Here is a 25,393-nt window from a genome sequence, read left to right on the forward strand (position 1 = left end):
AAGACTTGATAGGTATAAAATGTATAAAATAAATTAACATGATACACAAAAATAAAATTAATAAAACAAAATTTAAATATACAAGTATATAGTCAAATAAATATTTTTTATATAAGAATTCGTAAAAACATAAATAAATTAAAACAACTAAATTTAAAAATATATAAGTATGTTTTCAATAGAGAGAATGATATTTTTTAATTTCCTTTTGAATGCGAAAAAGCTCCAGTCGTGAGAAAAATCAAAATGTTTTAAAACTATATTGTTCCATAAAAACGCCCCTCGACAAGAAATACAAAACCTGCCTAAATTGGTTTTGAAAACTGGTTGAAAAAGGAAATTATCATTTCTTAAATTATATTTATTTTTTTCTTTTAAGGAATATAAATTGTGAAAAGAAACCGGAGCTGTACGAATTTTACATTTAAACATAAAACACAGTACATTAAAAATATTTAGTTGAAATATGTTCAAAATATTCATTTCAATAAAAAGAAGCTTAGCATGTGAAAAACGGTCTTTAAAATTAATAAGACGTGCAGCATGTTTCTGCTGGCGATCAAGAGGTTCTAATCTACTTTTATTAGTTCTGTTTGAACTCTCTTCAATACTATATAAACTATTTAAAAAGAGCTTAACTGAACCTTGTTTTCCTGCTTGCTAGAATATGGCATCTGTGGTTTCAATTTTTAAAAACTATGTAGAACACTCTAACCCCTCTATTTATCGTCTAATCAAGAATCTCTTTATTATTAGCAAGACATTTTGAGTATTTAACTAACAAGCTTCACATACAATTATCGCTGAAAAAAGATTTCTTCATAAATAGAGTGGTTGACATTAGGAGCTTAATCAGGGGCGGACCCAAGAAATTATCTAGGTACATCTAATTTTTTTAAACAACCTCTAACACCCTCCCCTCCCCTCTTTAAGAATGGATTGGGATGGATTGCAAAAATCGACCAATTTACAATGCGTTTTTGCACCTTGTCTAAAAGAGAAAGGGCATCATTAGAAGATTCGCCCCAGATATGGCAACAGTATTCCATACAAGGCCGGATTTGAAATTTATAAAGATAAAGAATAGTTTCCGGAGTAAGAAAGAGTCGAGCTCGATAAAGAGATTAAACCTTGTTTACATGTACATATACTTCTGTAAAAATTTTTATTTAACAAAAAAGACGATAATGTTTTTGTTTTTAATTACTTGAAACAACTTATGCTTTGTTTTCATCAATGCATAGTGAGGGCATAAAGTTTGTTAATATGGCACATACTGTAATAATATTATAACATAAGGGCAACAATGTGAATGGCATTTTATTTTTTAATATACGAGAGTTTTTCATACACCCTATGGCTTGCTCAACATAAATTCTAGGGCAGGATTGAAAAGTCGTGTTTTTTAAAAGGAATGACCTTTGTAAACGAAATTGGAAATTAAAAAAAAAACAAAAACGGAAGGGGGAAAAAATACCTAACAAACTACCTATAAATATCTATTTAAAGAAAAATTGTTAGTAGAATTCTAAATTCTTAGTTATAGACATTAAAAACTTGTGACACAAATATTAATGGCTATAACAAAAAAGTTATTATTCTACATGCAATATCTTTACCTGAAGTTTCAGGTATAAAGCCCTATTTAGTTAAATAGGGCTTTATAAGTTGCATGTTAGGTATTATTGCCATCTTCTAAACGTTTTTTTTTTTTTTTTGAATTTCCAATTTCCAAGGTCATTCCTTTTGAAAAACACGACTTTCCAATCCTGCCCTTTAACATTTGCATTTTTTAAAGTTTCCCGTACATCATTACATGTTCTCTGAAAATTTGTGTGTTTTGATGGGGAAATAGCTATTTTACACTGGTAAAATGCTAGAAGATCTTTAATTTTGAAACCTCTATCTGCAAATAATTGATCACCAGGTTGTAAGTATTTCAAAAATCCATAATCTTTAACTATGAAAACATCACTAGCCCTGCCACCATAACAATAAATCAAAAAAGAAACTGCACCATTGGGCATTATTCCAACTAAATATTTTACAGTATAATGGTTTTTATAATTTGACCAAAAAGCTGCAGCTATCTCCAAACAAGACGGTGTTTCAATAAAGAGTTCAGAACAATCAATTATTACAGAGTATTTGGATAGTACTTTCTGAACATGGTTGGTAGTTTCTTATTATTATATTTCTGTTTGGAAAATGTATAATTTATTTTAACTCAAGAGAAAATAGTTTTATCCATGTTATAAATACTGAACTGACTACAGAAGTAGAAACAATAAAACGATGAGCAAGATCTTCAGTTAAAAGAGCTAAGCGTAAACGCATCATTACAAGAAGAAATTCTTGCTGCAATGTTAGAGGTTTTAATGATATTATTTTTAAATCTCTTGGTGAAAATAAGTCTTTAATTGTATTTTTCTTACCCTTCCAGTAGTGCGTTACATTTCCTCTGCAAATAAGAAAGCAACGTTTCAAAGATGTTTGAATTTGCTAGGCCAGAAAAAAACCGAACATCAGAATCTCTAGTTAAATTAGCAAAAATCGTTGATCCTCGTATTAGTTCATTACACTGAATATATTTATCACAACTTTCACTTTCTATAGCTAAATTTGTAGAAAAACTGTTTGAATCTGATTCCACAATAAGATCCAATTTTTTAAGTTTTCTTCTTTTTGTAGGAGATTCCTTATATGCATTACGAATATTCAAATGCAAAGTTGGAATAGGTGAAGCTAAAGTAGGTTTTCCAAACTCAAAATGATTAGAGCAAACCACTTTATTATCAGGAACTGTAAAATTTAATAAACCTTTTCCGATTTGATTTACCCACTGATGTCTTTTTTCAGAGTCTTTAGGAAAATAATGAAACTTTAGCTCTGTTACTTGATTTTTTTTTTTAAGTATCCAGGGCGCTACTGCACTTTCGCACCTCCCCCCCTCCTTTTTTTTTTTTTTGCAGATTATGAAAGGTCGTTGTGTAAAATGAAAGAAAATGGTATCCATTTTAATTTATGACCAACGCAAAGTACTCTAATTCTAAGTTGTAAGCTGAAAAAAATTTTCATTAAAACACGAATATTCGCCATTTTAAACACTATCACAGCAACTAAAGTTAAAGGAATGGTTTTAACATATAAGTCATTTTTTTAAATTATTGCGTAATTTTCTTTAAATTCTCTCGAGCTTACTCAGGCGCATCTAAAGATCAAAACAACGTATGCTACAAGAGCAAAACAAAATAGATTTTTTTATTTATATAAATTTTACATTTTTAAAATTAAACTTTGCATTTTTGCATTCGATTTCACGGGATAACTTGCTGTAGTTTGGGTCCAAAAGTGAAAGAAGCGATGTTCATTAAGCCGTTGTACCTACATAAACTCTGACAAGTAATCCGGAATCATTTCACGGTTTGTGGGCCCCATCATTGCTTTTAATTTAGATTAGTTCAATACCACATTACTTCCACATGGTTTGTAGTAACTCCTGTGTGAGGATCAACAAAATGGAGTCTATGGTTTACGGTTCATGTATATATGCTAAGGCTGGTAAGTTATTGTAAGCAGCCCACATGTCACTCCACACAATTGAACCAGGACGAATCCATTGTTATATAATAGAAAGCAATCTAGCAGCATCACGGTTCACAACAGGAACTAAAAATCCTTTCTTTGTCTCTGGCTCATACCCTCTAAATATCCATTGTTGTGGAAGTAATCGACCAACTTCGTATTTCCTCTTAGAAAATAAAGATTTGTCAATTTCCACAATACAAGCTGGTCCACCAATTTGTTCTGGATTATTCACAAAATATGACACACAAATTTCTTGGCAAAACTGATTCCAGTCAACAACCGAATGATCGCTGCCTATTCTCAGTTCGTGTTTGACATCTTCTAAAGACATTCCTCGGCTCTATAACTTACATATGGTGTAGAAGCCAGCGCTTCTACACCATATGTAAGTTATAGATATTATAGCCACGATTCCAAGTGTGAGCTTTCAAAAAAGCTCCCTTTTCTAATACTTAAAGTTCTTCGGCAACGTTTAATGGGACATCTCCAAACTACTTTATCCACTGCTCGTACATAATTTTGCTGCGTGCAAGGTACGCCACATACAATCCGTAGATACTGCCAGTAAACCATGCTCTCTGCACCAAAGTATTGTCGAGTCCAACTTGTTTAAAAATCGTGCTCCAATCTATGTTAGAAAAATAGAGTTGAACTCATCCATAGTAGGTATTCGAAGAGCCTATTGTAAAAAAAAAAACTGTATAAAATGTTAGTAAACGTTCGATCGGCGTGGGATATTTTAATGAAAGAACTTGCTGCATTGCTGCGTGCTTTTATTACGAATTTATTTCAAAATTATTTGGCACACTAATTTTGTGTTTTATTCCTACGAATTGATAAATAAGTTAAATTTATGAAACTAAATTAATTGATAGATAAAACATATTTTAAAAAATATATGTTTATTAGTACCAAATTTTTTGCTAAATTTATTTAAAATATTTCTTTATTGGGATAAGTGCGTTCTTTTTTTTTTTTAATTTCCACGCGTTTTGAAAGTTTCTTTTCTTTTTTGCTTATGTGTAAACCATGTCAATTTGCGTGAAATATTGCTCATAGTTAAAAAAAACTTTCTATTAAAAGAAATAGCGATATAGTATATAAATAGCAACCTTTCATAACCCGTAATAAAAAAAAAGAGGAGGGGGGTACAAAAGTGCAGTAGCGCCCCTACCCTGATACCTGGATTCGTTATTAAAACCAGCAACACAGCAACGGTTGTTTGGCATTTTATAATTATATTTTATTTGTTTATAATAATAAAAAATTCACAATATAAAACATCAAATCATAAATCTAAGCGCTAGATAATAAAAAACTAGGAAGTAGGTCTTCAGCTTTGATTTAGAAAAACGAACTTTGTATCCCAGGAGCAGATGAAGTTCCATTGGAGGAATAACTTAGACTTTATTCCTCCAATGGAACTTCATCTGCTCCTGGGTGTTGTTAATCCCCTCTACAAAGCACTGAAAGACCGCTGGTCAAAGGCTGATGAGTGGCCATCAGCTCTTCACATCAAATGTCAGTCTTTTCATGGAAGTCAATTTGCTGGGAATGAGTGTCACAAACTTTTGTAAAACATTGATGTATTGCAACAGCTTGCTGAGAAAAATTGCGCTTTTGAAACATTTCCCATCATTAACACATTCAGGAAATTTGATTCTGTTGTGACAGCTTGCTTTGGCAATGCACTGGATGAAAGCTATATTGATAAAATCAACAGCTTTAAAAGCTCCTATCTTCAACTTACAATGGTCAGTGTCACTCCAAAGGTTCATTCAGTTTTTTATCACATTCAAAACTTTGTTGCTTAGAGAAAAGAGTCTTCGGGGCGTTACAGCGAACAAGCAACTGAGTCTATTCATCACAGCTTCAGTGTTCATTGGACTAGATTTATAAGGCAATCTCATCAACCGGAATATGGAATGAAATTGGAAGCATCAGTGGTCAAATTTAACAGCAAACATTTGTAGAATGTAAAAAGAAATAATCAATGTGATTTTTATTTATTTGGAAGAATAAATGTGAATTAAAATTGTTTAGTGTTTATCATTTTAACTTAATTGTGATAAAAAAAGACTCAATATTATGAATATTATGCTTTTGTTATACTCAAACAAAATTTCTACAACTACCACTTAGTACACTAATGTTTTTTTTAAACTAAGGATTTCCCTAAACCCATACACATAATAACGGAATGTTCCAGCACTCAAATATGTTACATATAGAAACATTTGGATGGTATTTCCAGTTTAGAATGAGTCAAAATCATTTTTTTCAATAATCATGTCAACCGGCATTTCTTCATAAATGTTAAAAATTCAAAATCAATTTTCTTTCTCAGACAAAATAGTTTGATTTCAACTTTTGCATTTTTTGAAATGGGAACATGTCACAGTGGTCCAAATGGTGGACAAAATGAAAAAATCTATATTTCTGGACTAAAATTTTTTTATGATTTTTTGAAACTACAATAAAATTCGACTTAAATGGAAAAGACTAGAGGTGATTATCATGCCTAGTTAAGAAATGACAACCTTTCAAAGTTTTAAAAAACATGTAAAAAAAACGTTCACACCGCAGAGTTAGATTTTTCACATACATTTTCTAATTTTAATTATATGCAGCAGATTTATAAACAAAAATTAAAAAAAATATTTCATTTCTCACGAAATTGAATGAACAAAATAAAAGTATTAACTCCTTTTTTTTTTTTAACGTTGTTAATAAAAAAATTTCATTTCTTTTAAAAAAATTTAATGCAAAAGTCAGTTTCTGCAAAAAAAAATCTCTTAAATTTTGTATACTTCCTCAAATATCTCAAAAACCGGAAATTTGGTAATACTTAACCATATATTATTTAGAAACTTCATACTGTTGCCATTGTTTTGGTATGCCACATATATTTACCAAACACCCGGTTTTTAAGTTATTTGTGGTTATAAAAACTATGTTTAATTGTTTCTTTAAGCATAATGCACTAGTTATTTTATCTAAACTTTTAAAAAGACTAAAAAAATAGCAAACGCTCAAGTTTAATTTTTTTATTTTACATAAACAAAGTATTAGCAATGTCATTTTCATGTACTTTGAAACATGTTTTTTTACTATGCCCTATCTCACTACACAATTTGCATTGTAATCGACCTTTGTTCCTTTGCTCGGTAACTAAAGGGTCAGAGCCCACCCAGAGTCTTTTAAAACAATCTTCCAAGTTCTGCAACTGATTTGTTTTTCTTGATAGTTTTTCTCTAAATATTCTAAGTTGTTTGTTGTTGGCCTCCATGCCTTCCTCGCTCCATGATTTAAGTCCTGTATCATTATTTAACTCAATAAGCTCCCAAGTATGTCCTAATAACTTATGGATAGTCGGTGTCAAACTAACCCAGGGCATTTCTTGTCGAAGAAGAATGTTTGTCTCCTTACATATATCTCTATATTTTTTATGTTAATTTTCTGACTAGATGACATAGCACGAATAATATTAGACAACAAGAAACCGTACCGCTCTGCTAACATTCTGGCATGTTTATTTGAAATGTAGTCAGTAATCAGTTTTCTATTTTTCTCATTATAAAGAAGATTTCTAGCAACGTTGCCAGTTGTAGTACTACCCCCTTGACCTGATGAATCTGCAAAATCCCACTTGATACCTGTTTTTTTTCCAATTAACTCCTGTATATTTTTTTTCTCTATTTCAAGGAAGTGCGTAGTACTGGCTGTCTTAGACTCTGTCCATGCGTGAACTCCTGCAGATAAATGAACCACAACTTTCATAAAGTGGTCAAATCCACGGAGTAATGCATGGAGTACTTGTACAGACCTTACGTTAGATCCAGCTATTGGACTTGCTGTTTGTCCATGGCAAACATCATAATCCTTTGACTTTTTAGTTAAAGAGCCGTCTTCTTGAACTAAATCCAAAAATATCTGCTCCATGGTTTCGATGTCTCTATTTATAACGAATCCCTGTTCAATTGTACATATATCTTCACATTGTTCCTTAGATAAATCACAAAGATCACAGTAAGCACCTCCAAGGCCCTGAAATATATTTGATGTTTTTCTGTCAAAACTGTCTGCAACAATGTTTACTTTAATATTCAAATATTGTCCGTTGAAGATAATAATGAAACCTTCCTCCATTGTTTTTATATCCGCATTAAAAACGGTTAAAGATTGTGCATTCTCACGTGATTCTTTTCCCATTTGAAGCATAAGAGGCCTCTGTGAAAAATCTGAGTTTGGAGATACTTGTTCCCATATTAAGTTGTTTCCATCTGCATTAGAGTTTAAAAGTTTCAGAAGGCAAAACATTGCCATGATTATATTATTGGTATTTACATTGTGTAGCTGATTATACATTTTATGTCCTCCACTGCCATCATATCCAAATTTAATTTCAAGAACTAAATTTGTTAGTTCATTTGTTTTATGGACATTTTCAAGCTTAAGAATTTGGGCTACTGTGATTTTGACAGATTCTGTAAAGTTAGAGTAAACTCCAATATATGGTTCAGGTAGGGGAACGGTTTTCAGAGGAGTAATAGAATTTTTGAAGTCTTGAACCTTTTTCCAGCTTGGGTAAACATCGATACTGTTAGCTCTTAGCATTTTCCTCAGTTTTCTGTATGCTGATCGACCCAGCAGTGAATCACAGCAGATTGCAACAGCTGTCACAGTTGTTATTTGAGAAGTTTTGACACAGCTAGAGGATGAACATCTAGATAATAGGAAATCACAAACCTCTTTCAGATCAATATTCTCGATTTCAGCAAGTTTGTTTACATTTTTCCAGAGTTCTTCTGTTCTTCGAATTTTTGACTTTCGAGAAATACTATCCCATTTTTTTATATTTCTTTGCGTATCTTCTTCTGAATTGTAGTCATCTTCTTGGTTTATCATATCTTCATTAAATGACAGCAAAACCTATATATGAAATATATGTAATATATATATATATATATAGATCTATAGTTTGTTGGCTTTGGGAAGAGCGGAAGGAAAAAAGTGATTCTTACGCCAACATATACGTCACTTTTAATTACTTTTAACTTTCGTCCAACATTTCCGTGTTGGACGAAAGTAAAAACCATTAATTTAATTACAAATTAATCGTTTTTTAAAAAAACCACAAAAACGCAAATTTAATTGACCAGAATGTTTTAAAAACATTGTGAATGTTTTTAACAATATAAACAATGTTTTTATTTTATTTTTTTTAATAAAATGTTTTTATTTTTATTTTTTTTAATAAAATGTTTTTATTTTTATTTTTTTTACTGAAAATCATGCGCGGAGTGTTGCTACATCGACTATCTTATAGCCTGACTCGCAAGGGAGTGCTGCTACATCGACTGACAAATAGCCTGACTCGCAAGGGAGTGCTGCTACATCGACTGACAAATAGCCTGACTCGCAAGGGAATGCTGCTACATCGACTGACAAATAGCCTGACCCGCAAGGGAGTGCTGCTACATCGACTGATGGATTGGTTAGGGCAGGCAGTCTATCATTATTAAAAAAAAAAAATTCTGGTCTTGAATTTTAAGTTTTACATTTTGTCAACAAAATATAAAAAAAACTTTCGGACAACATCTAAGGGTTTATATATATATATATATTTATATATATATATATATATATATATATATATATATATATATATATATATATATATATATATATATAATTGTAATAATACTATATATGTAACACTAAAAATTCTAATTATTATTATTAGTAATATCAAACTTTATGATTTATAATCACAAAAGTAATAATAATGATTTTTGTCAAAATTAAGTTTTGTTTATAAATGCAGTAATACCTGCACTAATTAAAAAATATTCTATAATAATTATGTCATTTTTTGTTTAATTTACATATATATTTGAAGGTTTTAGTTACCTCCACTTTTCCCAGCTTTACTATAGCTTCTTTGTCAATCTTGATACGTTTTGCAATAAACATTGATTTTTTTAGGTGGCTGAACTGCCTAAATGTATTTGTTAAAACTAACTCTGAATGTTCGTCAATGTCGTTAATATTCTCTAACATTTTAAACACTGTAATTAATGCTTGTGCTGAATTAACATTGTTATCTAATATTATTTTGAAAACTTCTTGTTCTGTATAGAGAACCATATTGAACGGAGAAATTACCAGAAACAAAGTAATATACTTTTACTAAATTGTTTTTATCGTGTTCAGTGTTTAATGTTTGTTCTTATTCTGAATTGAATAATTTTATTTTAAAAAGCTTTAACCCATTTGGCGACGATTATGTGGTTAAACAGTTTTTATTGTTAATTGTTATATATGGCTTTTAATGTTAATTTTTGAGGGTTTTAATTCAATATAAACTATTGCTAGAATTCGTAAATAGGAAGTTTTAATTCAGTGATGAATTTCATTACCTAATTCCTGTGTTTAATGCAAGCTATAGCTTGCATGAATAATTGTAGTTATAACTACGCAACATAAATAAAATACTATACAATATTTTTATTTTGTAAATACAAATCATTATTTATGGTTTACAAAATTACATAATTAAAAAGTTTGATTCGGCGTAAAAATTTAGGCTGCATACACAGTAATCGCAGGGGTTGGAAAATGGTTTTCGCCGCTCCTTTATGGAAAATACAAGCAAGTAAAGGAAGGAGGTAGTGCTGTAAGGAAATTTAAAAACTAGAAAGAAGAATTTTTTTATTTTTTTTTAACACCCATAAAAAAGTGACGCCCTGGGCGGATCAGCAGCCCATTTTTTGCACGATTGCTACCCTGATGTTAACACATAGGCCGCAACTTTATAATATAAATCTAAGGCAATTTTGACCTGCCTTCAAATAGTTATATAAATTTGTCCGCAAAACAGCCCAAACGGACCACTGTGCATGTGTACTTTAATCCCCCCAAAGGGTTTCTTTGGAAACTCAAGTTCAAGTTTTTCGAACAAGTGTGATAACGATACTAAAACTTATATCTAACTTACTTGACAGTTAAGTAAAAAATTATTTTTATACGCAATATTAAAATAATATATTACCTTTTTTTTTTTAGACGTACCCTAGATCCGCCCCTGCTTAACAACAGGTTGATTTAAAAAGTCCAATACAACTAATGCATTCAAAAACAGTTGTTCTCTATATGGATTTCTACATGAAAATAATATGAAACTCTTTATACAAGTGAGCTGTTAATTTTATAACGAATATAGTCTATAATATCCAGTCGTCCATTCTGTAATGTAGCTGACGAAACTTTCATTGTAACGAAAAGTTGAGACAAGTCAAAAGTTATAGTCAATGTGGGTTCTATAATGAGAAAAATTAGATTAGAAATATAGAAAAAAGTTCGATATATTGAGAACAACGAGATACATTGCGTCAGATTTCAATTGTCTTGTGCTACATCAAAAATCAAAGTTTTTTTTTTAATGAAAATTAGGACACATAGGCATCTTATTCAAGTTCAAAACCTAGAGTCTTGAAATTCTTAGCACATATGGCTTTCTCATATGTTATATATGCCATAAGACATATGGCTTTGCATAATTAAGACTAGATCTAAATTGAAAAATGACAACTTGTGGACATGCAACTATGTTATTCGTGGGTCTTGATTACTACTCTTGTGATCAAGAGTCACAAGAGTGGTGGATATACTTTATTAACTATATTCAACTGGTAGATATACGTTTATTTTTTAAACCGTTTTTTATCAGAAACTACCAACATTTAGTGTCTTTTTATAATATAGGAAAGTTAAAATTAAAATATAAAGCAATTATATGACTTAGGGATCCAAACTGCATAAAAGAGATAACTTTAAGTCAATAAATAAAAATGTTTCTCTTCTTTATATTTTTATTTTGCCAAATTTACAAATTGCTTTGAACATTTATTTTTATTTATATAAATTTCTAACTATATTCTAGGGATTAAACTTAGAAATAAAATTAAATAAAAAATAAATCAACAATAAGCAAAGCAACTAAGTATTAAGCAAATTTTAGCAAATAAGCAAGTATTAAAATTGACCGTTAACATTATATTTAAAAAAAATCCTAATTTACCTATAATTAAAAAAGATAAACGTAAAAAAATGAATTTATGGCCGTCGACCATAAATTCATTTTTGTACTCTTATCTTTTTCAATTTGGAACAATGCCAATTGGTACAGACCGACGTTATGGTCTGTACCAATCGGCATTGGCCCAATTAGGCATTGGTGCATCCATAGTTTTTAGTAATATCTTGAAATGTGTAAAAAAATAAAAAAAAGTTTTCAAGAAGCATCTAAAGTATAAAAAAATTACTCAGAGACAAAAAGTATAACAAAGAGTCTTTAGAGACACATGTGTCTCAAAGAATCATGATCCTTAGAGACACATGTGTCTCTAAGAATCATGATCCTTAGAGACACATGTGTCTCAAAGAATCATGATCCTTAGAGACACATGTGTCTCAAAGAATCATGGTAAAATGCAGGAAAGGGGAATATTGTGAAATTAGAAAAATATGTAAAATACCGAAAAAATTTGAAAATGAAGAAGTGGCATAGTGGACTTTGAGGTAACTAGGTGTTAAAGTAACAGTTATCACGACTGAAAATGTAGCAATAGCAATCCAAACAAAATAAAAGCTTAGCCCTTTGTTTTTTATTATTTTTTTGGAAGACTTCTTTAAAAATATGTTACTCTAACATGGAAACTAATTAATGCAAACAATTTATGCTCGCAAAGACAAAAAAAAAATTAATACTAATATTTTAATATTGAGAATTTAGTATTGAAAAGATGGGGCGGAAGTAAACGAGCTCAGGATAAACACGAATGGATGAAAGGATGTATATACATATAGTTGACAATAAACTTTACGGATATTTAACAAAACTCAAAAAAAAAACTTAGAATTTTTTTTCAAATAACTTTCAAAAAATTCATTTCGAGAGGAAAAAATAATAACAATTTCTTGGCTGCTTTTACTGCTAAGAGCAAAACTTCAGTTTACTTTAGATTCAAGTGATTGAGTTAACACGTGATCAATGACACCAAACTCTTTTGCTTCTTCGGCAGACATGAATTTATCTCTTTCTAAAGCGTGCTCTACAAAAATGTGACAGAAATATTTAACAAACCGAAATATTTAACAAACCGTTTTATATTCAAATTCAAAATACCTTAAATGTTTTTTAATGCAAATTATTATCTTAAATGTTTTTTAATGCAAATTATTTTCGTATTCCATTTTACGCATTAGGTTTAAATTTTAAACAATAAATTTTCTTAGTATGTTAATAAAAATTTAAGAAAATATACTTGGTAACAGAAGTGGGGAAGAGGAGTTTGTGTGTGTGTGGTTATTTAAACACTAATGTTTTATATAATTAAAAGTATGCATTTAAAATTTATATTTTACCAACACGGTCCGAAGCTTGGAGCAGTAAAAGTACACAGTCAAAAAAAAAAAAAAAAATTGTAAATAAGTTTTAAATATGCATAAGTTCTATATAATACAAAAGTACAAGCAGACACACACACAGACATATTTTACAATAAAGAGTTGTGCTATCAATTTGACACATTTAGTAGATCTTGAAGGAAATAAACAAGTATAATCTGTTTTATTGTTAATACTAATCAGACACCTGTATTGAATCATCAAAGTAGGTCTTCTGACATTTTTATTTATTTATTATTTTCTATATTCACTACAATTTTCTAATACTTTTTTACATATCTATTTTTTTGTGTGATACGATTGCAAAAGCTATAATTTTCTGTCTCAGGAAATTTTAAAAATAGCTGTAATTGGTTTTGTCAATGTTAGTACGAAGTTCCGGTGTTAGTTTGATGTTCCGGTGTTAGCGTGATGTCCCGGTGTTAGTGTGAATCTTAGAAATCATACACACTTTTAATGTGTTATATTATTTAAAGAATTTTTAGATACTGCACCTTCATGGAACAAGAGCCTTTTATATATTGTAAATGAGTTCGAAGAACTACAACATCAAACACCTTTATCAACTTTTTGTCGTCTTAAAATCCATTAAAAAAAGTTTATAATTAAAATCTACAATTATAACTGTTATTATTAATATTTTTATTATTACAACTATTATAATTAAGGGGCACACATAAAGTACCTACACAGTAAAATCACTTGGACCCCTCCCACTTGTATGCACCTGTATGCATTTAAGACCCCTCTCCCGCCTTTTTCGTACGTTTGCATTATTTATTTACAAAATCAACGCTTTTTTCCCTAACGCATAAATTTTTAAAACATTAAAAACAAAAAAAATTTGAGTTCGACATATCTGTTACATAAAATAATATTAATTTTTTAAACTCGTAAAATTCAATGCTTTTATTAATAAAAAAAAAAGAAATTCAGTTTTATGGAGAGACAAACCGCGGACGTACTTGTTGTCTTAACCCCTCCTTAATACGCATTCGTACGCTTTTTGGTAACCCTTCCTTCCCCTTTACCTGCGTACGTTATGGAAGACACATTATTATTTTAAATGATTATCAAAAGAAAATAAATTGTTATTGTTGTTATTTCAGTTTATACTGATACAACAAAAGTCGATTAAAACTAGGAACCCTTGTACCTAATTTTAATTGACATTCTTGGTGTTATTGAAAGTTATATATTTTTTCTATTTAATAGCTGTCATTCTGCTAATGTTTTTTTCGCTGTAATGTTATAAATGAAATGACGCTGTAATGTTATAAATAATACTTTAAAGACACAGTAGTGTTATATATAATCCTTTAAAGACAATATAATGTTATTAAAACTTTTATAGACACTGTCATGTTATAAGTAATCATTAAAAGATACTGTAATGTTATAAATAATCCTTTAAAGACACTGTCATGTTATAAATAATTATTCAAAGACACTGTAAGTTCAATATATTTTATAAACTAAATGTCTAACTTGCAGGATTTTATTAGACGAAAAACGAAGCCGTTTTTGTTTATAATATAGTCCGCCATTGGTAAAAAGGGCAAAAGCTGAAATCGATGTGTGGAACAAAAGTTAAAAATGCAAGTTAAGAGCATCAAAAGTTCCTAATAAATTAAAGATAATTCAAAAACAAGTTTTAATAATCATAAAATACTTATAAAAGTTTTTTTATGAGCCTATGTTTATTAAAAAGGATTATAATTCATGAAAATGCCTCAAAAACGTCTGTCGTTTCACTTTTTATTTAAAATTTTTATCCCTTTCTAATCGTAAATGAATTTAGGAAACCAATCATTATTTTACAAGTATTCTAATTTCTTCTTAACACTTTTACATAAAAAGAATTTATTTAAAATATATTTACTTTATTTTTAAGAAGAGTTAAATATTGTTTACAAAAAGAAAAATTAAATATTGTTTACAAATTTAATCCGCCATTTGTAAAAACGGCAAAAGCAATTTCACTTTTCGGATCGAAGTTAGACTAGTATATATAATACCTAGTATTATAATATACTATCAATAATAGTATCAATAATAGATCTAGTATATATAATATACTATCATTGATAATATATATAATATACTATCAATAATATCAATGATAGTATATATAATATTATTACTATCATTGGTAATGTTATAAATAATCCTTTAAAGACAATGTAATGTTATAAATAATCGTTTAAAGACATTGTAATGTTATAAATAATTGCAAGTAGTGTGCTAATTAATAAAAAAAGATTTTTAAGTTTTATGATCCTATAGTTGACTCTTGATATCTCGACTACTCGATATTAAGAACTTTATTTCCGGCCCCTTGCGCACTCGTTTGAGCCAAAATCTTTTCCATATCTCGAACTTTTCCCCGGTCCCCTGAGAGATCAAGATACCGAGAATCAAATGTATTACTTCTAAAATAAAAATAATAAACAAGACCGCTAAAATAAAAAACAAGTTGAACGCTGTACCACGAAGGAGATAGGGATCGAAGTCGGATTTTCTCATTTGCAAGGAAAGCGCTCTAAGGTGTAGTGGCATACTAGGTATTATAATTAGGGAGTATACACTACCTATGTATAATGCCTTATAAATACTTATTAGTATTTGTAATTCAAAGTTCAATTTTTTATATATGCGCTTTCTTTTAAGAATTTTTTTTTGCTTTTTCAATAAATGTGAACAAATTATGAAGAATTGTTCACATTTCACATGAAAAAATTCTCACCTAATATTGCAACATCTTTGCCGGTATGAATGCTGTAAATTTTGTTTAGCATTGTCTTTAAATGCAGAATTTCTTTAGCCTGGATAGCGATATCTGTTGCTTGACCCTTAAAAATAAATTTTCTCATGTTTTATTTTTTTTAAAAACTAATTAAATAGTTTATTTTATAAATATTTACTAGTTAGTTAAGGAAATTATAAATATAATTACATATTTCCTCAACTCAAAGTATTTTAAGTATTTACTAAATTTTTGCCTGTAACATAATTAACCTAGATTTAAATCTATTTTGGCAAATTAAAATTTTAATTTTATTATCTTGTACTGTTCTGTTACAGGTTTAGGGGTGGGGATGGGGTCAGGTGGCCATACTTTTTTTGAGTTAAAATTAGAAGAATTTAGGAAATTTTGAAGGATTTTTTAGATTTTATGGAAAAACTTGGAAAAACGATTAAAAAAATTAGGATTATTTAGGAGAGTTTTAAAATTTTTTTCCCCAAAATTCAAATATTCAAAAATTTTAATAAAAAAAATTGAAAGTTTAAACTGAATGTTCGAAAGAAATCTTCAAGTTCAAAAAACAAGTTTAAATTAGGAGATTTTAGGAGAATTTAGGTCGTTTCAGGAGGTTTTTCAAATAATAGGATATTTTAGGATTTTATAGGAGGCAGGAGGCATGGCCACTCTGGGGGTGTTTATGGGAGGAAAGAATTAAATATTTGTAACATTTTATTAGATAATTTGAGAATAAAAAAACTGAAATTGAAAAACAAGTTTTTTAATTTCAATTTATCAATTTCAAACTTTCATGATCTTTCACTACAAATCAAAAACAAAAAATATTCTTTATAAGGTACGTATAATATTGCATATACATTATTATATGTACCTTATTAAGAGTATTTTTAGTTTCCCAAAAATAAAAAATACTCTTTATAAGGTACATATAATAATGTATATATATTGGGGTTTCCTAAAAAAAATATATTCTTTATAAGGTACATATATATTAGGGTGTCATAAAAAATTAAAAATATGCTTTTTAAAGTACATATAATATTTATTGCATATACATGAACTTTTTTTAATTTAAAACTGATTTTAGATCTTCAAACAGTTTCATTAGTAGTTTTGTCTACTAAAACCATAAAGAAAAAAAAAATCAGAAAATTTCAATATTTGTCTTCCCTGCTACCCTTTTTTAAATATATTGTCCCTAAAACTATGAGAAAAAGGACCGAAAACATTTTTAATAATCAACAATGATCGCATTTTCACAGTTTGTGGTGTAGTTTTGTTCTATAAAAGCTAATGTTATTAAAAAAAAATTCTAAATTTTGAAGTGTTTTTTTCCTTAAAAATAATATATTTCTACATCTATTGAACTATGTTCATTTTTTTAAATAATTTTATATGTGGTCTTGATGACCATTAAAATATCTTTGTCTAAAACATTGATTTTTTAGAATTATAACTTTTAATTAAAATAACTACTTGATATATAATTTATCAAGCATCTCATCATTTTTCATCAATTTAATATTGCTCATATCAGATTGAAGATTTTTTTATATATGCTATTATACCTATAGATGTAAAAAATATCTTCTAATTATATAAACATAAAACTATTTGTAAGAAAACTATATTCATAGCGAATACTCATAGTAAATATCTCAAACTTTGCATGTAATTTTTTTTAATTTAACAATTTTTGTTAATGATTAAAAAAAAATTAGTTGATTCTTAACTTAAATGTTATATTTATGTTTACTAATATCATCTGATAACAATTCAGATTTATAATGGGATCAAAGTTGATATTTCATATTTGAAATTTCATGTGTAGCATAAATCACTGCTTAAAGAATTTTTTAAAAGTGAGCAACAGTAAAACTATAAAAAAATAACTTTCATAAATATGTATTTTTATGGTACACTAGTATACATATTTGTAATGTTTGGCAATATCCAGACAAGTCTGTTTATCTATCATGCCCAACAATGCAGCAGTAGACTTTTACTCACAATCAGGAAGTTTGAGATTTCAAATCCACCCTACATCTCTGAAAGTGCCACACCTAACCTTTTTCTCTTAGCAGCACCCTTGTGGAGTGCTAGAGCATTGACCAACAAATAGGTAGAACATGTGAGGAGTGCTGCTACATCAACTAAGGGTTTTGGTTTGGACAGACTATTTATCAATTAAAAAAAACAACATATATATATATATATATATATATATATATATATATATATATATATATATATATATATATATATATATATATATATATATATATATATATATATATATATATATATATATATATATATAATCTTTAGTTATTGTATATTATTGGTTGGAATGAATTATATACTTTTAATTCCTCAATAATCCCTATTTTTTTTCTTTTTTCTTTTCTTTTTTATCAATGAGCAATTATTTAACATGTTCAATTTGTACTCAACAATGTAAACAATGTAGAATAAGACCATAAGATCTTCTAAGTTTCGTTTGCATTCTTTATTTATTTGTTAATATTTTTCTTTTCTTTCTTACGAAATCCTCGGAGTAAGTTTGAAATGCTACAGGGAACAAGCCACACATTGATTTATACATAAATCACTTGGTAAATATTAAGATTATATATAACTATTTTATTATTTCTAATATTTATTGATTACAACCCAATACCCACATTCACTACTAAATTTTAAAAATTATAATGTAAATTAAGATAACAGGGATAAATGACAATAATAATTATTTTTATATGTATCCATCAGACTGTGTTCCACCCAGAATCCACAGAATGGTCAAAGCTCACAAACTGGAAAAAAACTACTGCATCCTGTTGTTTCCACTAAACTAATGCATCCTGTTGTTTCCACTATTAACACATCTCCTTATGGATGTCCTTATGGTACCTCTTATCTGGTTAAAATTATCCAACCAACATTGAACAAAAATATAACTTGACTAATTAATTCATGAAACTTTGTCAACAATGCTAAAGAATGGGAGATAGGAATTGGTTTCATTCAATGTAGTTAATTTATATCCATTCATACCAATTGTTGTTAACATATTGAACGATGATTTGGAGGATTTAAAAACTAGGACTAAATTAACTCTTATAGATATGCACCAGTTAATTGAACTTTCATTAAGCAAGTGTTATTTTTTATACAAAGATAAAATCCGAATTTTACCTAATTTAGTTGGTTTATCGTTGATGGCAATCATAGCTGAAGCATTTTTGCAAAGTATAGAAAAAAGAGCCCTTTATATAGCCTTTGTTAATTCATTCCAACCAATAACTTACAAAAAGTATGTGGATGATAGCCATGCTTGCTTTGATTCAAAAGAAAAGCAAGAATTGTTTCTTAAAACTTTAAATAAACAAAACCCTTCCATATACTGTTGAACTTGAAAACGAAATAAAACGACTTAATTTATTAGATATTTGTATTACAATGAATGGATTTTATGAGTTTCATTTCTTTAAGGATGCGATAACAAATGTTCAAATAAAACCGACTTCAACATCAACCCAAGCATAACCACTTACGTCTTTAAAAGACTTTTATGTAGAGTAAAACAAATCTGCTCTCGAAAATATCTCAAGAAATTGATTTCCTCATAAAAACATTTTTTTGAAAATGGCTATAACAAAAGTAATGTTATTAAAATAACCAAAAACTATTTAGACCCCATTTCATAAATACTACATCTAATCAATTAGATAAACAGTTTGTTAAACTACCTTATATACCTATTATTGGCCCAAAACTCTAAGAGAATTTAGAAAAAAAAACATCAGAGTTATATTTACTACGGCTCCCAATTTAAATAACATATTATGCAACAACAAAACAAAACTACCTCCAAACTCAAATCTGGGAGTTTACCAACATAAATGCTTATGCAGGAATATATATATATATATTGGTGAGACACAAAAAAGAAAATCATTTCAAGAAGTGCAGAACACCAAAGAGCTTGTAAAAATCAAAAATGGTTGAGTTTAGGAGCCACGGAACATTCTATAACATGCCGTGGTAACTTTGATTGGCTAAATCTTTTATTATTACCTGATGACACTGACCATAATAGATCAGTGAAATATTGTTAACATATTATTAAATCAAAATATATTTAAAAATAGTTACATGCTGCCTTTTTGTTGAAATCAACTTACATATATATAAAAATTATTTTAGTGCATTCTACAAATAGAGTGCTCAATGTTCTTAAAAATGATGCTCGGGTCCAAAAGTTTAATGGATGACCTATCATTGTGTAGCCATGGTGCAATGGTAAGAAGTTCTGCCTAAGAACCAAGATATCAGAGTTTTGATACCGGCTCTGGCCTGATATTCAACATTCAAAATAAAAATAAAAAAATACTGCAAGTCTAAAAATAATAAATAGCAAACAAGTTTGTATACTTATTTTTGTTAATTTTGTTATATAGAAAATCTAAAATCACACTGATGTTACAGTAGTAACATCTTTTTTTGAGCCTTCTTAGTGACAAAGTTTGAAATAACCTATTGATAAGACACGCTACGGTTAAATCTGAGTTAGTGGAAATGATCATTAAGTATCAGATTTGCTCCTGCCTATTATTGAACAAAGATTGTCATTGATAATCTCTTGTTGAAAGATCTTTTGGTTTTAGAGATTGAAATTGACAATGTCATAAACTTCTGGATGAAACACACAGTTAGGGAAACATTGAATACAGTCCCGTTAGATAAATTTTATTTAGAAATTCAAAAGACTTTTTGTTTGCTAGAATGATTTTTCTAATGGAAAAATCGAGTAGATGCAATGACAAATTCACATTATTTTCGTCTAAATATTTGTTGTTCAGCGATGAAATATTTATTATAATTATTTTGGCCTCTAGAAAAATCAATTTGAAAAATGAATAATTTATTTTATATTAGAATAATAATTATTTTATAGAATTTTTATAATATTATAGATAATAAATTTATAGAACAATTTATTTATATTAGAATAAATATTATATTAGAATAGCTAACAATATCGAAAAATCATCAAATTTCCTAAAGATACATATTAAGGACATCATGTTTTTGATTGCTTACAAAGAAGTATATTTTATATGTATTTTTACTCTAGATATTATTGAGGAAACTTTTTTATAAATTAATTACCCTTAATTCAACATCCTTGGCATTATCTAAAATTGGACCCCAAATTTACTTGATAATTGCTTCGACAAAAACTGATGAGATCCATGTTAATATATATTTGATTGGCTTCAAAAAAAAAAACGTTTCCTTTGTGTATTGTTATTAAGGAAACTAATTAAAAATAAATTGCTAATTACAGTACTTTGGCCCTGCGTTGAATAGTGAGTAATTGTTTTAGGAGCTCATGTTCATCAAAACACTTAGCTAGAAGAATAACAAAGAAAATAAACACATTGCAAATAAGTAAACTTTGTCTGCTATCGCATTTTCTTTTCCTGATTATTATTGGTAAGAAAGAATTAAGAATTAATGGTCATAAAACATCGTTATCAGGTGAAGCTATCAAGAATGTCATTTTATCATTCAATACAGTATTTTGCCAAACATATGAAATTGTGGAGAGACTTTGATATTAGGCAAGGTGTCGATCAACTATATAGTTGCATTCCATTTGTATCTGACTATCAAATCATTCTTCCATATAGTCCAACAGATAAATGTTTAATAAACGAGAAAAATTTAAAAAAGCCAAAGCAAGAGAAGACAGACAGCTATGCAAACTAATTTTCTGCCAAGAGAGTGGTTGTAGTGCATCATTTATTGACAGGATTAAATTTGACACGCACATGCTAGGTGGTATCCACCTCTGTTTGCAGATAACATTGTCAATGGATAAAGTTAAAAAGCCGTTTGCATCAAAAATGAAATCATTTTCAAAACTGCATTTGCCGATATCAAGAGACATACTAAATCTCATGCAACTCTCAAAACTGCATGTGAACTATCATGTTTTATTCTCAAAGTTCCTTGCTGTATAAATACTTCATGGAAGGTCAACAGACAGGTATGAAAATGAGCCCAGACCAGGTAGAGAAGTTACTTTGTAAAGATTTAGATCCCTAACAATATGTTACTTTGCATCAGATTAAATCTTTGTTTTCGAGAGGCCAAAAAGTATAAAGAAGGATCATTGAAAAAACAGGTAGAAACAGCAAGCAATCAGCTAATTGACAAAGAAGAACTGAATAACAAAGACAATTATGATAACTACAATGGTAAAAATGTTAAAAATAATAGTTATATAAATATAACTATTATTATACATAGTTAGATAAGACATAGTTAAATGACAACAACAGAGAACTCTGAGAAAACTGATTTTAATATTTGCTTTTTTTTTTATTTCTGTGAATTCATTAATACCTTTTAGTATCAGTGAATTGTTTCTTTTATCAGTGTATTTGTTTATTTAGGGGCATTTTATTATCGATGAGTTCGCTGCATATAAGAGAGACAGTTGTGCGACTGTGGAACATAATAGCATATTGTACTCAGATGAAGTTACAAAGGTAAATTTTTTTATTTGGTGTTTTCAGAAATACAACATTTAAACATTGTTTTATTCAAATGTAGTTATTCAATTTAATAATTTGTTTCACTGTTCAAATTGATGAGAATAGCATGTGTTTTGTGCATGGAATACATAGCAGCAGGTGACAAAAACTGTTTCAAATGACTAGTAACAGAGCAAGTCCCTAACTACAAAGATCAAATTTTATGTCAAAATGCGCCACCTATTCAACCAAGATCAAATTTCACTGCATCTGTGACTATGATAAAGCTAATGTTATCTTTAATAACTTTCTTTAATAAGTTCTTCGTAGGAAATAAGTAGAATATTTTTGATTCTACCACTAACATACTAGTTTTTATATGATGTAAAGTATTTATTATATAAATATATGTATATATTATAAAGAAAATCAAACTTTTATCTTTGTTCAAATTGATTTTTCTAGAGTTAAAATCATAATTTTTTTTTAATATGGCAATCTACATTATTGTGAACATGGTTTCAATTAAATATTTTATTTGGTGGTTATAAATAAGTTGACAAAACATTTTAAAATAAATAATATTCCAATTACAGCTTCTTAAAGTATGACATAATGCAAAATAAGCAAATTGACTAAAATTTGTTCGATTTTTAAAGTACTGCCGTGGCTGAACAACAAATATTTAGACCAAAATGTTTTAATTCAAAATTGGTGATATTCAATATTTTTTCTCTTCAAAATTGTTTTCAATGGCTCAACAATGGCTCTTAAGTCTGTTGAGTTTAGAAAGATTCTCAGCTTTTAAACATCATTTTTTGTCTTTTTGTGAATTCTGTAATGACCAAAGGCAGGGCTTTTCCCAAGGAGGGAAAACTTTTTCATTCTGTTATTGAGTTCAGCTTTTTCATTCTGTTATTCAGTTATCCTTCGTGTAAAATATGGAGTACTCGTTCATCTGAGATGCCTATCAGCAATTTCATGCTATGGTATCAGCAATTTCATGCTATGGTATCAGCAATTTTCATGCTATAGTATCAGCACTTTCATGCTTAGTCAAATTTGGATCTTAAAAAAAAAATCCTAGACTTGCTCAATTATATTTGGTGTTGTCACACTTTATAGACGTCCACTATATCTTCAATGCTTATATGTCTACATTTAAACTTTAAAACCCACAGGTACACAGTTTTCATAGAGGCAAAATTTCTTTAACCTTTTTACCATTTTTTTATGAATTTCTGTTGCTGATATATTTATTTTATATTTTTATTTATATAAAAATATATAATAAATATATCAGCAACAGAATTATTATTCTATATATTTATTCAGATTATTATTATATACTTATTTTTTACCTTCCAAAACTAAGAACTTTATCACTGCTTCGGTTCTTTACCATTGTAGCAAAATACTCTGATATGCAAACTTCAAATAGCAAACAAAGAATGAATTGACAAATCAAAATAGAATTTTATTTGAATTTTATTAAAATGGAAGATCAAATATTTATATAGGGTATAAATTTTATTAAAATGGAAGATCAAATATTTATATAGGGTATAAATTTTATTAAAATGGAAGATCAAATATTTATATAGGGTATAAATTTTATTAAAATGGAAGATCAAATATTTATATAGGGTATAAATTTTTACTATACATTTTATACTATACATTTTTCATTTTTCTATCTTCAGTAGTAATTCTTAGAATGCTATCAGAAAATTTTTCATTAGCTATTCTATCTTCAGTAGTAATTCTTAGAATGCTATCAGAAAATTTTTCATTAGCTATTCTATCTTCAGTAGTAATTCTTAGAATGCTATCAGAAAATTTTTCATTAGCTATTCTATCTTCAGTAGTAATTCTTAGAATGCTATCAGAAAATTTTTCATTAGCTATTCTATCTTCAGTAGTAATTCTTAGAATGCTATCAGAAAATTTTTCATTAGCTATTCTATCTTCAGTAGTAATTCTTAGAATGCTATCAGAAAATTTTTCATTAGCTATTCTATCTTCAGTAGTAATTCTTAGAATGCTGTCAGAAAATTTTTCATTAGCTATTCTATCTTCAGTAGTAATTCTTAGAATGCTATCAGAAAATTTTTTTTTTTACTTATTCAACTATCTTCAATATGAATTTTTATTGACTTCTTATTCTCAAATTCCTCAATTATTATATCTAATTCTAATGTTTGTGCTTTTTCATTCTCTATTGCCAAAACTGCACAGTGTTTGAGATGTTCCTGAGACATGCAATTTAATAAATATGTTTTGATTGACTTTAATTTGCTGAAGGATCTTTCTGCACTAGCAACTGTAACAGGTATTGTCATCAATTCAGATGTAAAAACAGCAATATTGCATTCTGTGTTTACACCTGAAAAACCGCACTCCATAAAATTGTAAGATATGTAAGATAAATTGTTAGATCTTTTCTTTGATAAGCAGTATGTTGGTTTAATCTTTTATTCTAGTTGTTTTTGTAATTTTAAATATGATTACATTAATTAATTGGGTTAGAAAATTTTTTTAAACCGTCTGGTTACTTCTGTTTAATAAATTCAACTGATTCAATTATCTTTCAACATATTATTATCAACTATCTTCTGTTTAATAAATTCAGCTGATTCATAAATCTTCAGACAATTTTATTGAGTTTTGAGGTTACAAATAATTAAAAGATTTGATACTTAGTCTATCACTTATAATATTCATTAATGTGTTTTGTATTTAGATTGCTTCTTAAACTTTGAAATTAGTTTTATTTACCACTTACACCAAATAGAAATTTTTACTATTTGCAGTAAGTTTACACTTACTTCTAATTTAAATAAATCGCAATTGATCTAAAATCTTATAATTTGAATTTTGAATATCCTAATAATGCAGCCTCTTCCTTTAGATTTAAGGACTTTTTTTTCTTTTTCTTTTAGTTTTTGAAGCATATTTTTCATTTGTTAACATGTGATACAGAACTATGCAAATAAAAACAAATTCAAGTTTATTTTTTATT

The 25,393-nt window shown here is 28.3% G+C and overlaps 2 protein-coding genes across 3 annotated transcripts in view; both read right to left on the reverse strand.

The window, feature by feature from the left end:
• Window positions 1–1,682: 1,682 nt before the first annotated feature.
• Window positions 1,683–3,919, reverse strand: LOC136090952 (uncharacterized). Its single transcript, XM_065817929.1, has 4 exons — window positions 3,655–3,919; window positions 2,520–2,862; window positions 2,263–2,461; window positions 1,683–2,162 (listed from the first exon to the last, which is right to left on the reverse strand). Exons 1-4 carry the CDS (start codon window positions 3,917–3,919, stop codon window positions 1,683–1,685), a joined length of 1,287 nt encoding a protein of 428 aa, XP_065674001.1.
• Window positions 3,920–12,497: 8,578 nt separating this feature from the next.
• LOC100202466 (ATP-dependent Clp protease proteolytic subunit) overlaps window positions 12,498–25,393 on the reverse strand; it is a 59,190-nt gene continuing 46,294 nt past the window's right edge. For both annotated transcript variants that reach the window (XM_065818552.1, XM_065818553.1), the window contains exons 7-8: window positions 15,806–15,911; window positions 12,498–12,704 (exon numbers count right to left, since the gene is read on the reverse strand). In XM_065818552.1, coding sequence (XP_065674624.1) covers window positions 12,601–12,704; window positions 15,806–15,911 — 210 coding nt within the window. In that variant the 3' untranslated portion in view covers window positions 12,498–12,600. The remainder of the gene's footprint in view (window positions 12,705–15,805; window positions 15,912–25,393) is intronic.

Source organism: Hydra vulgaris, chromosome 14 (assembly GCF_038396675.1).
Source record: "Hydra vulgaris chromosome 14, alternate assembly HydraT2T_AEP".
NCBI classification, from domain to species: Eukaryota; Metazoa; Cnidaria; class Hydrozoa; order Anthoathecata; family Hydridae; genus Hydra; species Hydra vulgaris.

Excerpts from the sequence above, each read along its gene's own strand:
- LOC136090952 (XM_065817929.1), bottom strand. The coding sequence starts at position 3,919 with ATGTCTTTAGAAGATGTCAAACACGAACTGAGAATAGGCAGCGATCAT. Across the intron at positions 2,863-3,654 it reads TTTAGTTCCTGTTGTGAACC|ACTCTGAAAAAAGACATCAG; the intron begins GTGATGCTGCTA and ends ATTTTCCTAAAG. Across the intron at positions 2,163-2,262 it reads CTACTTCTGTAGTCAGTTCA|AAAGTACTATCCAAATACTC; the intron begins GTATTTATAACA and ends AACCATGTTCAG.